The sequence below is a fragment of the Protopterus annectens genome, chromosome 2.part2 (genome assembly GCF_019279795.1).
Source record: "Protopterus annectens isolate FY-2018-M chromosome 2.part2, PAN1.0, whole genome shotgun sequence".
NCBI classification, from domain to species: Eukaryota; Metazoa; Chordata; order Ceratodontiformes; family Protopteridae; genus Protopterus; species Protopterus annectens.
Window position 1 is genome coordinate 1,105,677,880 of NC_056730.1, and position 14,476 is coordinate 1,105,692,355.

The window sequence follows — 14,476 nt, forward strand, 5'->3', positions numbered from 1 at the left end:
CTGCCATCGCCCAGAATGATACCGCAAGTACAAGGACAAAATGATTGACTTCAACAATTGGCTAAGCTTCTGGTGTCATTCTAAGGGGATCCAGTACCTGTCTGCTTGGGATGACATGGTGGACAGACCACGATGCTTTGCCAGAGATGGCCTGTACCTGTCACCCCTGGGATTCTGGATAATGGCTAATGCTCTTGCCGCCCCTATAGTGCCTTTTTTAGGCAAAGTTAAAATGACAAATTCACCACCGTAACAGGAACAGGCAAGCAAAAACTGAGGGTAATGCTACTCAATGCTAGAAGTCTAACTCTTAAAATGCACTCACTCGAGGCACTCCTTAAAATGGAGAACATCGATATCTGTGCCGTGACAGAGACCTGGTTCAAGGCTCCAGAGAGCACCCCTGCACTACCAGGCTACAACTCATACCACACTTTTCTGCCATGTAACCTGGACCGAAACACCAAAGGCGGAGGTGTGTCCATATTCATTAAGGATATCCACACCTCCAGGCTAGTTGCTCAGCATAATGCGTCCGAGGTTATACAAGTGCAACTAACTCTGGGCAAAACTGCAATCCAAATTGTAACTTGTTACAGATCCCCCACCATGCCCCAGGATTCCCACTCCTCTTTTCTTGATGTACTGGAAAATATTAGGGTTCAACCAAACACCCTAATAATGGGTGACTTCAACTACCATCATTACCTGGGAAAACTACTCGTGTACCAACTCCTCAGCTCAACGCTTTCTGGAATTCATAAGCTCTAATGCCCTGGATCAACTTATCCACACCCCCACCAGGGGCAACAATATCCTATACCTAGTCATTACCAACATGAGTGTCCGGTGTTCCACACCTGAAATCAACTCCTTGTTGGTCTGATCCGACCATTAGCTAATCACCCTTGATATCCACATCCCGCACCCATCCCTCATTAAGGAAACCACAGTAAAAAATTTCTCCAAAGCCAACTTCATGCTTCTTAAGAAAGAAGTGGTGAAATTCATGACACCCATGCAGATGGACAATACAGTTACAACTGCTGAATCCTACACAAATGCACTCTAAGCACTTACACGAGTGCATGGATCGTGCTATCCCAAACATAACCAAGACGCTATCCTCCAAAAAAAAAAGCCAATCCAGTGGTCCCCTGCCATAAACACTGTACAACAGAAGGAAGAAACTGTTGCAAAAGAGAGTAAAATACCATGAGTGGAGGAGCTCCCTGGTCAGCCTCAGTAAGAAGCTGAGATCCCTTATAAGATCCTCCAAAGCTAGCTAGGAAAACAAAATTGCCACTAATTCTAAGGACAACCACAAAGCATTCTACAACTATGTCAAGAATCTCGATAGCAACACCCAGATCCGCTCTGAGTTACAGCACAACGGCACGAAAATTACAGAACCAACTGATATTACCGACAGCCTGGCAGATAGGTTCAGTGCTAACTTTACCCCCCCCCCTAAAGGTCTCATATCTATACAGGAAGAGTCCCTGTAATCACAACTACGCAGGTAAAAGCTGCACTCTCTAAAGCCAAAAACACAGCATCCATGGGAATGGACAACATCCCAGGCTACGTTTTACATGAACTTCAGAACCAACTGGCTCCCCACCTAAGCACCATGTTCAATAATAGCCTCGCATCAGGCTTTGCGCTCACTGAATGGCACACAGCAACAGTTAACCCACTCCACAAAGGGTGAGCCACCACTGATCCTGGGAACTATCGCCCTATTAGCCCGACGAGCCTGATCTGCAAGGCCATGGAACATATCATCATGGAACTCATAAACAAAGACATTGGTAACCTCCAAACTCTGGATCTCACCCAGTTCGGGTTTGTGAAAGGCAGATCATGCCTACTGAACCTGATCGACTTCTTTGAGGCAGTCACCAAAGCCGTAGATGAGGGTAAGGTGGTTCACACAGCCTATCTTGACCTCGCCAAGGCTTTCAACACCATGTTCGCATTCTGGAATTATAGCTAAACTCACTAAACTAGGTATAAATCCCTAAGTCACAAGATGGGTTGCCAACTGGCTCACTGACAGAACCCACACTGTAAGAGTTGCAGACTCCAAATCTGACCTCAAACCAGTAACAAGTGGAGTACCACAGGGTTCAGTCCTGGGACCTCTCCTGTTTGGTATCTACTTCTCTGAAGTACAGGCTAACACAGAAGGCCTCTGGCTAACGAAGTTCACAGATGACTGCAAAGTAGGAGCCATAGTCAAGTCTCCAAATGATGTGGACATCCTACAGAAGGGCCTCGCTAAGACAGATGCCTTGTGTCAGAGCAATGGCCTCAAGCTCAGTGCCAAAAGGTGCAGTGTCATCCCCTTTGGTAAAAACTCTGTACCCATGAACTACCACATAGGCAGCAATCTAGTTAACACCAAATATGTGTTAAGAGACCTTGGGACCTAGGTGGACAATAGTCTCTCCTTTGATAGTCACATCGCCACAGTAGTCAGGAAGTCCTTCTATGTGGCACACCTCATCATAAAAGGGTTCTCATCCAGGAAAAAAAATCGTCATTGCTCCCCTCTACTCGACACTCATTAGCCCCACTATAGAGTACAATGCCTCTTTTGGAATGTATCTCACAAGACATCTGCAGCAGCTGGAAAGGCCACAGAAGTACCTCACAAAGAGGATTACTGGCCTCAAACAAATGCCCTACACTGACCGTCTCAAAAAACTCCAGCTTTACTCTGTAGCATATCACCTACTCCGAGGTGATCTCTGCCTAACATACAAAGCTATGTCAAACCCTGAACTGTTGGACATGGTACACCTAAAGAAATCTCAATCCCTTTGAGCTACACGCTCTAGGGACCTAAACCTTGTCACCACAATAAACAGGACATGCTGGAGGGATCGATTCCTGTCCAGACACTTCCCATACTCTGGAACAGGCTACCCATCTATGTCAAGCAAAGTTCTTCATTAGCACTCTTCAAGAAAAATCTTGATGAGTGGATGGGAAATAGGAAATATCCCCCGGGGATCACTTCTGTGCCTCTGCTCGACAGTGGCACAGGAAATTAACTTTCTTGGGTGGCATATGCCAGGGAACCTTGTAGGCTAGGCCTACATAGGCCCTTGGGCCGATAGCCTAGTACCTACCTATTAATACTACACAATATATAATATAATACGATACATAATGTATACCTTATACAACATAACTCACTTTTCTTTCTGGCACAAAATGAGGGAAAGTGTGTGTGTGTGTGTGTGTGTGACATGGGGGATGGGGCACTCCAATTCTTCCTCACTAGAAAGAGGCTGTGTATTACAATTAAAAAAATCTTTGGACATTTTGAGGGGGAACGGAGAAATGACATCCCATTACTTACTCTTAAAACAAAGACAGGCAACCAAAAACGCGGTTTATCTATTTCAGAGAATACAAAACATGTTAGTCTATCAACTTTTTAAGTCTGTAAGAGCAATACTTAAAAATTATCCTCATTTTTGGTCATTGTTCCCCCATTATATTATTATTTCTTACAGACACTGCAAGAAAAGCTCTAGCCACCATCTTCGTATTGCCCACTCTCTTTTACACCACTTCTATCCTAACAAACTTAAAGTACTCAAAGAAAGAAACTTGCCTCCTGCTACAGTAAAATAGTTACATTTGCCACCAATTTCCCTCATATGACCCAATATTGTCATAGCTTAAAGAAATTAAACTGACTTAAATTACACAACTACAGCACACAAACTCATTTATCATCCAGAAAAATGTCCTGCATTACATAACTTATTACTGACCTACTGTCCAGCAAGGGACTTCCACTCTAGTAACAAATTCTTATTGCTTACAAATAAGTCAAATAATGTTGCACGAGACTCACTCTACTGCCTAAACGTTGCTAAACTCTGGAATAGTATCCCCGCACAAATAAAATAGTTTTAAATCAGTGCTTAAACAACATCTTATCGAATCCTGGCCCTGCACATGCTCATCAAAAGGTTGAGAATTTGTGTTCACCATACGATCTTCTCCAAATACTCTACTTAAACAGAATACATTCAACCTCTCGCTGAAATGACAGCATTTTTTATACACAACTGCACTGCCTGTGCAATCCACTAAGTTGCATATGGACTTTTTCTTTAGTAAATTTCCACCTCTGTAAAATCTTAGCATGTATAAATGTAACTACCATTTGTGTATAAATGTAAATAGAAATGTACCTACTCTGTGTTTAGCTGGAACTAAGTATAATGCAATGTAAGCAAATGGAGTTTTTCTCTACGGGCCTCCAGTGAAAATGGGTATTACTCAGTTGGACTTTCCTAGTAAACAAAGACAACTAACTAAATAAATAAATAACTAACTCATGGCTTTGTCAACATTTCTTGCTTTAAGAGGTTGACAGGTAAGGAGAGTTGTAATTTGCCTGCCTGCATTTTATTTCACAAAGGTGGCCCAGAAGGTATGGGGAAAAGTAAACACATTACTCTGGAAAATCAGTTATTGTAATTCATAACTCAATCAACAGCAGCTACACAGCTGCCCTTTCTCCTCCTAAAGCAGAAGCCATTCATGGCTGTCACTACAGGTTGCAGTTACAAGCAGAATACAATGGACTTCACTTCACCAGTTCCTACTCAGCTGCAGATGTGTGTATTGACCTCTTATGTCTGTACTGCCCTCGTGTTATATGCAAGTGTTAACAGCTGAAGCACAAAAAAAAAATCCTCATCAAAAATGTGCAGCAATTAGATACATATTCCTATAGTTCACTCAATTCAACCTTCAGATCCTTATTTTAACATACCATCAAACAGCAGAATTCGAATTCTGAAGCTACAGTAAAGAAACATGAGAGCAGTAAAATGAATCTCGTAACGCTTATTAAGAGAAGCACTGAAAACAAGTAAATCAGAAAGGCAAGTGCCCATTTCAACCTAAATACTGCTCACGTTTTATGGCCATGGATTTCTCCATGTCTAAAAAGAAATGCATTCTTAAAAGCGGCTTACTATCAACAGTCTGAGCATCAGTCCGTCAAAAATGCAGGATCTCGAGACAGAAACATCGAAATCTACCTTAATTAAAACCTGCAGTGTCAAATCCTGGACTTGCTCCCCCTGCAGAACTCATGTTATCAGTTTTCTGTGTTCATGCGAGTAGGGTGTTTCTCGATTCCATACAATTTCAGGCCTGTACCTGATTGGTGTTCTGGACTTTGATGATTCTGACTAGAGATCCTGCATTTTTGATGGACTAATGCTCAGACCTTTGATAGTAAACAGTTAAAAGTTCCAGTTTTTCTCTCTAGTTTTAATCTGCCAGAGTAGAAAAAATGTTAAGCTTTGCAAGTTATCTACACAGTAAACAAAGATATGTGCTTACAGTTCCTGTCATACATTTACCTTATTTTTCAGGTACAGAAAGAGATGTTGGCTACAAACCCAGCCAACATCATGTACACTTGGACATGCAGACTAACACACAAATGTGTCTTTGCCATTTTTCCCCAACATAGTATACAAGGACAATGCTTATCTAGCTCCGAGGCCAAGTTATAACCTTCTTTGGGCTTCATCCTCCAATAATTCCAACACAAGTTGTTCAGCAAGCTTTGTGCTTGTAAACAATATTACTGCCTGCCACTGCCAAATAATAAGCGTAGAATCACTTCCTGTCATTCTCTCTCATTCAATCTCAATCCCACTTGAGATATTTCAGCTTGGAAGGGAATAATATGACCTTACTGGCACCTATTATCATAATACCAATCCAGTGTTTTGAAACCCAGTTACAAAGTTAATTGGTAGGGCTATGCAAAGACAAGTCTGCAGTAACTAGGATATGGTGGCAATGTATGGATGGGGCATTCCCTTACTGTTTCTGCTGACACAAACTATGATGATACAAAAGATGAAAGCAGGAAGTGATTTAATGCTAGAGAGACAAAAAAAAATTGGATTTAAAATTGAGTTGGACAACAGTGAAATGACACAAACTGGGAAGCAACAACTTACACCTTACTTGCGCAAAGCAGCAAACAAAAACAAAATACACAAAAGAAAACTTGTCAACTAGACCATGAAAATCAGACTTAAAAAACATCTTAAATCTGGTTTCCTATATTATATCTACCACATGCCCCACAATGATATAAAATTATTTTTAATAAATAATTCATCTTCTCATCTCAGTTTACACAACCGTATGTTATTTAACCATATGCATTTGACACTGCTGGGCATTCTACAGGCTTGCTAACATAATTAATCCCACTACCAGCAATGAACAATGGAATGCTACAAGAGACAAAATGCAGAAACACGGTTATAAAAATAATTTATATTAAAATTTCTGGCACCTGACTATGTTTTACAGCAATGGGAGCCAGAGGGCTGAAATCCATTTATAAAATGGCATGCATTCAATTCAAAACTGACTTGATTTTTTTTTATCAGCTTACTGAATGGTACATAGTCATACACACTGGAAGTCACTCAACATGACAGAAATGAAGACCTTTGAATGGAGTTAAGAGTGATACAAAAAGTACAAGAAAGGCTGAGAAACATCGTTATGAGCAGTGTGTGTGTATGTGTGTGGAGATGGTGGGGGTGTGAAGGATAATGAAACAACTCACATGAGTGCATAAAAAAGGAAAACGGCTGAGGGAACATACAGAAAACAAATGCTTAACTCCCTATAGTACAAAGTTTGGTGGGAGTTCAAGGAAGGCCTGATCTGCTGAAGTGTCAGCTTGGAGAATAAACCGCAGCAAATAACCCGCAATATGTCTAGACTATGACTATATGCATAAACTCTGGCAAAACCTAAGAAGGTGCACATCTGCAGTGCGCACAAAAAAGGGAGCAAGGTGACATGAGAGACATAACTGCATTTTTTTTTTTTTAATTTTACTCATTTCATTCTCAAGTAAGCACTGGACCCAAGCAAGTAAACAAAGATGAAAAACCTTGTCCTTGCAATGCAGTATCCATACCTTTCAAATGTCTAGATTTTTGCCTCATATTTTTAGTGCGATCCACACAAAATGTGTAGTCTTCTGGCAAATCCATAAGGACTGAATCCGTGACATAATGATAGACATTTGTGTTTCAGACTTCATATCTTTGGAAAAGACAAGACCTTTTATTCCAGTAACTTTCTGAGTTTATAAGAGTAATATTTCAAATCTGTCCCTAATTTTGGGCCTTTGTCTCTCCATTACTTCTATCTAAGAGATTGACAGGTACGGCAGTATGACATATCAAATGTGAATCCTTGCGTGTACATGGATGTGCACTTAATACAAGCTGACATCACTGCATGCCTGCCTCTACTGAAGATTGCCTAAGGTGTAAAAATATTCTTCCTGAGTGCCATCATGTTATGCCACTCCCACCTAAATACCCAACCCCTGACTGGCTTAAAAATATAGCCACGGTGAATTACAGATCTTTTCCCAGTTATCTGCACCACTTCTGTTCTCCCAATACCAAATAACTTTGCAATAGCTTAACTGGCATGACTGTGACCGACTGTCACAGCAGATGATGGCATGGTCAACCTCCCATGGGGACAAAAGAAGTTGAGCAAAAGAAATTACAAGGATAAATGGATTACAGTATTAACACTTACAGTATCTATTTAATCCTCTAACACTTAATTCTGCTGCAGACAAGACTGATTACCCTATTCTTAAAACACCTGAATGGCTTTAAATGCAAAAACAAACATTAAAATCTGAAACAATTACCTGCAGCACAGATGTTTTCCGTTGGATGAGCCATATTTCACAATAGTTCAACGACACGTCGAGAAAAAATGTAATAAGAGTCATGCACATTCCAAGCATGAAGTCTCACTTAACATACACACCTGAAACGGAACAAAATATTGGTTGAAATAAAATTCTGAAATATCCATTAAAACAGACAATCTTTAGTGACCCTTGTAAGCTATACCTTAATGCTGTAACTTCAGAACTGCACAAAAAAGTAAACGCACATTCGTGTGACTTGAGTAGAAATCTTCTAAGTTCCAAGTAATTTTGCAAAATGTCATAGCCACAAAACTGTACAACGATGCATTTAGTTGCATGAGCTTGAAAAATACATTTTGTGATGCATTTTAATTGCAAAAGCCATAACAGAAGGTTCAGTTACAGTAAGGGGAAATTGAAAGGCACAATATAAAAAATTGTGACACACTGAGGATGTCTATGGAAGTTCTACACAGAGATTTTTATATGCACAAATTGAATAAAACTCACTTTATGCTGCAGTTGGTTTTCCTTCCACTTAAACTATATGCAAAGTCAAATGTCGGCAACATGAAGTTGTCCAAACCCAAAGAACCATTGGCAAGGAGAAACTGCAAAAAACCATTTATCGGCCCTAACACCAACTTCTAATCTCCTGCAGAGTCTCCTAGATTATACTGAATCTGCAAATAATGGATCATCAAAAACCAATTTAAAAGTCAACTCACTTCCTAGAAAACGTTGTGCAAATGTGTGTACGCATTGGGAGTTGAGGGGCTGGCAAATGATTTCACACTGAACCAAAGCTTTTCACTAAATACTGCAAACTTTGCTTTTGAATTCCTCTCTGGGATTCTTCCTAGGCTGCAAAATTAATTTAGAGTTTTGAAATATCCATGACTCAGCTCCACAAAAAAATTAGGCTCATAGTGTACTCCCATGCATACAAGGTAATGCTTGTTATCCAAATTTCTATACAGGTTTCTAAAGACAGAAATCCGAGTAATCAGGTACACTATCTATAGAAGGCATTACCAAATACAGGTAGCAGGCAGGTAGTTTAAACTTTTTAAATCAATTTTTAATCTGTAGTTGTAAAATTTTATTGGGTGTAATTCTAGTTCTTAATCTTATACTTTGTATGCACAACCTGTTCTATCCCTGCACTACTATGATCCACCTATGACAGAAAAATACTCTGAGAACTGCTAACAGTTCAAACTCTACTCTCATCTGCTCTGCCCCCACTATACCACAACTACAACAAATCACACAGGAATCATTCTCTTATGTAGAAAGCTGCCTATCCAATGCTCAGCTCCTACTCAACCCAAGTAAGACAAGACGTCTCCTGTTCCAACATTCCAAAGCCACCCAAAACACCCCCCCGCTTCAACATTCTTGCCAAAGACAATACCATCATCTCTCCATCAGAACACACAAAATTACTCGGTGTGGAAATAGACAACAAACTTAGAATTGACACCCACATATCTCTCGCAATAAAAAAAATTCACAAGAAACTTGGTGCATTATATCGAAGCTGCCAATTCCTAACCAAGACTGCTAGAATCTCCATAGCCAATTCTCAGCTAATCTCCACAATACTCTATGCATCCCCCATACTTACCAACCTTAGACAGACAGACCTACACAAGCTGGATGCTTGTTACAACAAAATTGCTAAATTTGCCACTGGAACCTCCTACCGCAGCCATCATTGTATCTCCCTTAAAGAACTAAACTGGCTAGAACTCCCACAACTCCTTCACTTTAATCAACTCACTCAAACTTATTAACCACCCCCTTAACATCCCTTCCCTTCAAATCCTTCTCCAGCCCTATCAGCCCACTAGGCCCCTAAGATCAAGCAACAAAAATCAACTCACTGTTATCAAACCCAAAAAACTCAGCAGGAGAAGCCATATTTTCATGTACCATATTCTAAACTTTGGAACAATCTTCCACCCTCTATAACTACTCTACCTTCCAGCAGATTTTTTCAAGACTGTGCTCAAATTCCACTTAAATTTGCACTGGCTTTGACCTTGTTCTAATCCAGACTAACTTACCCCCCCCACCACCACCTAGACTCTTAACCCAACTATACTACCGCCACTACTAACCACCTTCAGAAATAACTAGTTGTCTTTACATACTTTAACATCTTGTCTGACAACTTTGTTACTAATATTATAAACAAGAAACTATCTTAACTTGCAACATTTACTGTATATACTGTTGATAATCAATATCTTGTTATTGTATTAAAGCCAACAACCTGTAATGTTGTTTACTATTGCTGCAACTTTGTATCTCTATTTATTATGTACATGATGTGGGGCTTTTCTCCCCGGGCATCCGCTGAAAAAGGACCTGCATCCAGTCGGAATTTCCTGGTAAACAAATGTAAATAAATAAATAAATACACAGGTCTGCATCTAGAAAATAATGTGAGTAATTAATCCAGTTAAAACTACAGCTATGACATCTGAAGGCAGTCATGCCATAAAAGAACTTTGACTAAATCTTTTTCCTAGAATCATACGAGAAAAAAATGCATACACTTGTGGTGATATTAACGCTTGCTTGTTGTTACCCAACAAATTGGTGTGCTGAAAAATGCAGTGTAAGAGGCCTCCCGCTGTTTGATCGTGTTCACGTGCTGACAACCCACAATTCTCCAACAGGACAAAGAGCAACACTACCTTAGGGATATCTAAAATAAAAACAGCTGAGTGATGATGCAATGAGTCAGCTTTTACAACAATGCTGTAACACGCACATGCTTTAACAAATCTCCATGATGAAGCATACAAGGTGTTTCAGTTCAGTGACACTGGAATGATGCATCAAGGATTACATCAGTGTCTTTCTGCTTTACTGCAGGTTAGGATCTAATGCTCTGCATCCCAAAGTATCTTGCAGCAAGCGTGACCGTAAGAAGCACCACAGGAAGATTAAGTGGCCTAATGTCCACACTGTAGTACAGATGAACACTGATTTATTGTCTGCAAGATCTGTGGCATGTGCTAGCATGCAAATAATAAAGCATGTAGTCAGGAAAATGTATTAGCAACTAGGATCACAGATTAGAAAGGTTGTTTTGGTAACCTATGTCAATGGAAATTCTTATTTCTGGCTACTATCATATGGTGACGGCTGTAAGGTATTTAAAAAAGATGAGGTATTCTCAACAAGTCTGGTGTACTACAGTGAAAAGTAATAAACACAGGGATCGGACCCAGACTTGAGTACAGGCCCTTTGTGGAAAAAGTGACTTTTAAAATTACACTGTGACATTAACATCTGTCAGGGTACTATCAGGAAAGTTCAGATCAGCCAAGAATGCGATGAAGCCCACTGTCCAAAACAGAAAGCCTCTCACCACCTGAAAGGGCTGCAATGTTGAATTCTGCAAGGGAATGGACAGGAAATACCACAAAAATATTACAATTTTGAAAATGTTTATCAAAAGTGTCTCTCTGCATGTTTACATTTTACAGCTCATTGGCATTATGAGGAGTCTGCAGAAAACCACAGGTGATGGCATACTGCAAGTCTACCAGTAAAATGGAATAGAGCTACTAATGACTCTGTGGTCTGTTTGCATTATTTTCTGCATCAGCAAAGCACTTTATGTGAAACTTGCTTATCTACACCAAAGTCATATCTCCTCAGTAAGTTATACTATAACTGGATGCAGGGGGAGGTGGTAAGTGTGTGCTGGGGGCACTTGTTCTACCAATTCACCAGTTGTTTTTACTTTTTATTATCCTAGAAGGTGTTTTCCACTGTGTTGGCATGATTTTATATAACGCCACAAACTAAGTGTAGATGCCCACTAGAGACTCTCGTTGTAGCAAAAAGCAAACAGCAAAAAATAACTGCAGAGTCACCATAGCCAGATAAAAGGTTAAAATTAATTTAATGGAATTGTTTAATAAAACCTTAAAAAAGATTAGCACTTTCAGGTTTCTAGTACCCTTCTTTAGCTTTATCAAATACAACTATAGAACACAATATAAAGTCCTTTTCCACCAATCAGAATCAATCCTGCTTGGTGCCACTATTTTACATTGGTCAAAAATACTTTAAGACCAATGACTTATGTTCATTCCAACCATTTTATACATGTTCTCTTTCCAATCAATTAAATGCATCAACTCTGATATCCAATGACAGACCACTTCCTCACTCGAATCGTCACTGAAGATCTGGCACGTCACTTTGATCGGGTTACTATCTAAAACACTGTATCTTCATTCATACAGCTTCCAATCATTGCTATATAACTTCAAGCTTCAGCCAATCTAATATCGCAGACTGTCTTAAGTAGTAATAGGTTGTGGGCTGATGAGGAACATTCCTTAATGGTGAAATCATCCCAACCCTGGATCAGAGTATTCCCCTCAAGATCCAATCTGCTCAGACTTGCATGTCTCCAATCAAAATAATATCATTATATTTTTTTTCAACTAGGAGCCTCAAACATTGTGCAATTTAGTATTTCTAGGACTGGTTCAAGACGCAACTTATACTTGATCCTAAATGTCTCAGCGTACAAATTGAAGATCATAAAATCTCTGCTAATTAAGATGCTTTATATAAGCTACCGGTTAAAAGTATTTTTCTTAATTCCTTCTTTCTACAGACACATTTCTTCAGTCATCACCCTTCCAGGGGTGATTTCAATAAATAGTTTGTAAATACTACAAACTCTCATAACTAATAGACTATTCATGATTTATGCTACTGGCCTATATAGACAGCAGTTTGACCAATGCGATATGTCTAATTTTCTATGACAATTTGAATACAGGCATAGTCTGCTATTACTTATGTGTCTTGAAACTAGTCCTAGAAATATGGAGATCACGAAGATATGCTTGGATAAACATTTTCAAGCTACTTAAGTGTATAACAAGTACTTGGTCAGTTAAAAATTAGACCAGGAAGATTGGTCCGATAACCTGAAACTATTTAACATAAAAAATATTTTTGGTGCAATGACTGATCTGTTAGAAATGAATAAGAATGCTTATAGGAAATGTGCTTTACTAAACTGCACAATGTCTGAGGCTCCTAGTTGAAAAAATATATAATGATATTATTTTGACTGGTGACACACAAGTCTGAGCCAACTGGATCTTGAAGGGAAAGTACAGTTGTGTATACTTACCATAAATGTAGATGTTTGAGTGTATTCACTGTTGCAGTCGTCATTTGTGGGTTATCCCTGCTGGGTAGCCCTCAGCTGGCCTGAATACCAGAGTAAAGGATTTTCCTCCTGCGTCGGGTGTCCTGAAACTGCGGCTGACGTCAGGTCGTCAGGGCTATAAAGGGGTGGCAGCCGACACCATTACATCAGTTTTTCTTGACCCACAATAGGTAGGAGCTCCTAAGAGGATATAGAAATAAGGGGGAAGGTGAGAGGGAAACAGGACTGCAACAATGAATACACTTGAACATCTACATTTATGGTAAGTGTACACAACTGTACTATGTTCTTCATGTTTCACTGTTGCAGTCATCACTTGTGTGAAGATTCCCAAAGCTGAGGAAGTGGGTGGAGGCATGCTATATAGGTTATGGGGATGCTAGCATGCCCTGCAGGTGCAAATCCTGCCCTGGTTTTGGAGAATGTAGCCAGACAGTAGCACTTGGTGAAAGTGTGGACAGATGTCCATGTAGCAGCTTCCAGAATATCCTTGGTAGGAACCCCTCTGAAGAAGGCCATGGAGTTGCAAGCTGCTCTAATGGAATGAGATCTGATGGATTTTGGAGGACTCTTTCTAAGGAAGGCATAGTATGCAATGAGAGATCCATTTGAAATGGTCTGCTTTGTAATGGGTTTCCCCTGTCCCCCAGGGATGAACAAAACCAGTAGCTGGTCAGTTTTCCTGACTGATTTGGTCCTGTCAAGGTAAAATCTCAATTGTCTGTGTACATCCAGGGTATGCAGAATTCTTTCTCCTTTATTGGTAGGTTTAGGACCGAAAGTAGGTAGGTGTATGGTCTGGTTGAGGGTTACATCAGACACCACCTAAGGTATAAAGGAGGGGTTGGTTCTCAGACAGACCCTATCCGTGTGGAAAATGATGAAGGGCTCAGCGGCCATAAGGACCTGGAGCTCAGATACCCTCCCTGGCAGAAGTGATGGCTAGCAAGAAAGCAGTTTTCCAAGAGAGAAACTGGAGATCTGCTGAAGATGCTGGCTCAAAAGGGTGTAAAGTCAACTTTTCCGAGACAAAGTTCAGATCCCAAGCTGGTGCAGGTGGCCTTCTAGGTGGTCTGATGTGAGCTACACCTCTGAGGAACTGTTTTAAGAGGTGCTGAAAAAACAAGGGCTGCTCCACCTGGACATAGGCTGAGACAGCTGAAGCATGAGTCGTAATACATGAGTAAGACACCCCCTTTCCTAGAAGCTCTGCCAAATAGTCCAGAACCAGTGGTAAAGAGGCATGGGTGCAGTATGTGCCTCTGCTGTTGCACCTGGGTATCAGAGGTTGTGGGGGGTAGGGAGATGGGAGGGTGTATGTTCAGACTGTGAATCATGGGGTATTAGTGCTGCCTCTGCCAGTCTGGGGCAATTAGGATAGCCCTTGGCCCTTCCTCTCTGATCTTGAGAACCAACCTGGGTATCAGAGGTAGTGGAGGGAAAGCATACACATACAGGCTGCCCCAGTGGAAGGAGAGGGCGTCCACCCTACA

The 14,476-nt window shown here is 40.4% G+C and overlaps 1 protein-coding gene across 3 annotated transcripts in view; it reads right to left on the reverse strand.

Moving 5' to 3' along the window:
- Positions 1-14,476, reverse strand: part of KANK1 (KN motif and ankyrin repeat domains 1) — a 1,631,365-nt gene that overhangs the window by 1,156,656 nt on the left and 460,233 nt on the right. For all 3 annotated transcript variants that reach the window (XM_044064327.1, XM_044064324.1, XM_044064326.1), the window contains one exon: positions 7,757-7,878. In XM_044064327.1, coding sequence (XP_043920262.1) covers positions 7,757-7,790 — 34 coding nt within the window. In that variant the 5' untranslated portion in view covers positions 7,791-7,878. The remainder of the gene's footprint in view (positions 1-7,756; positions 7,879-14,476) is intronic.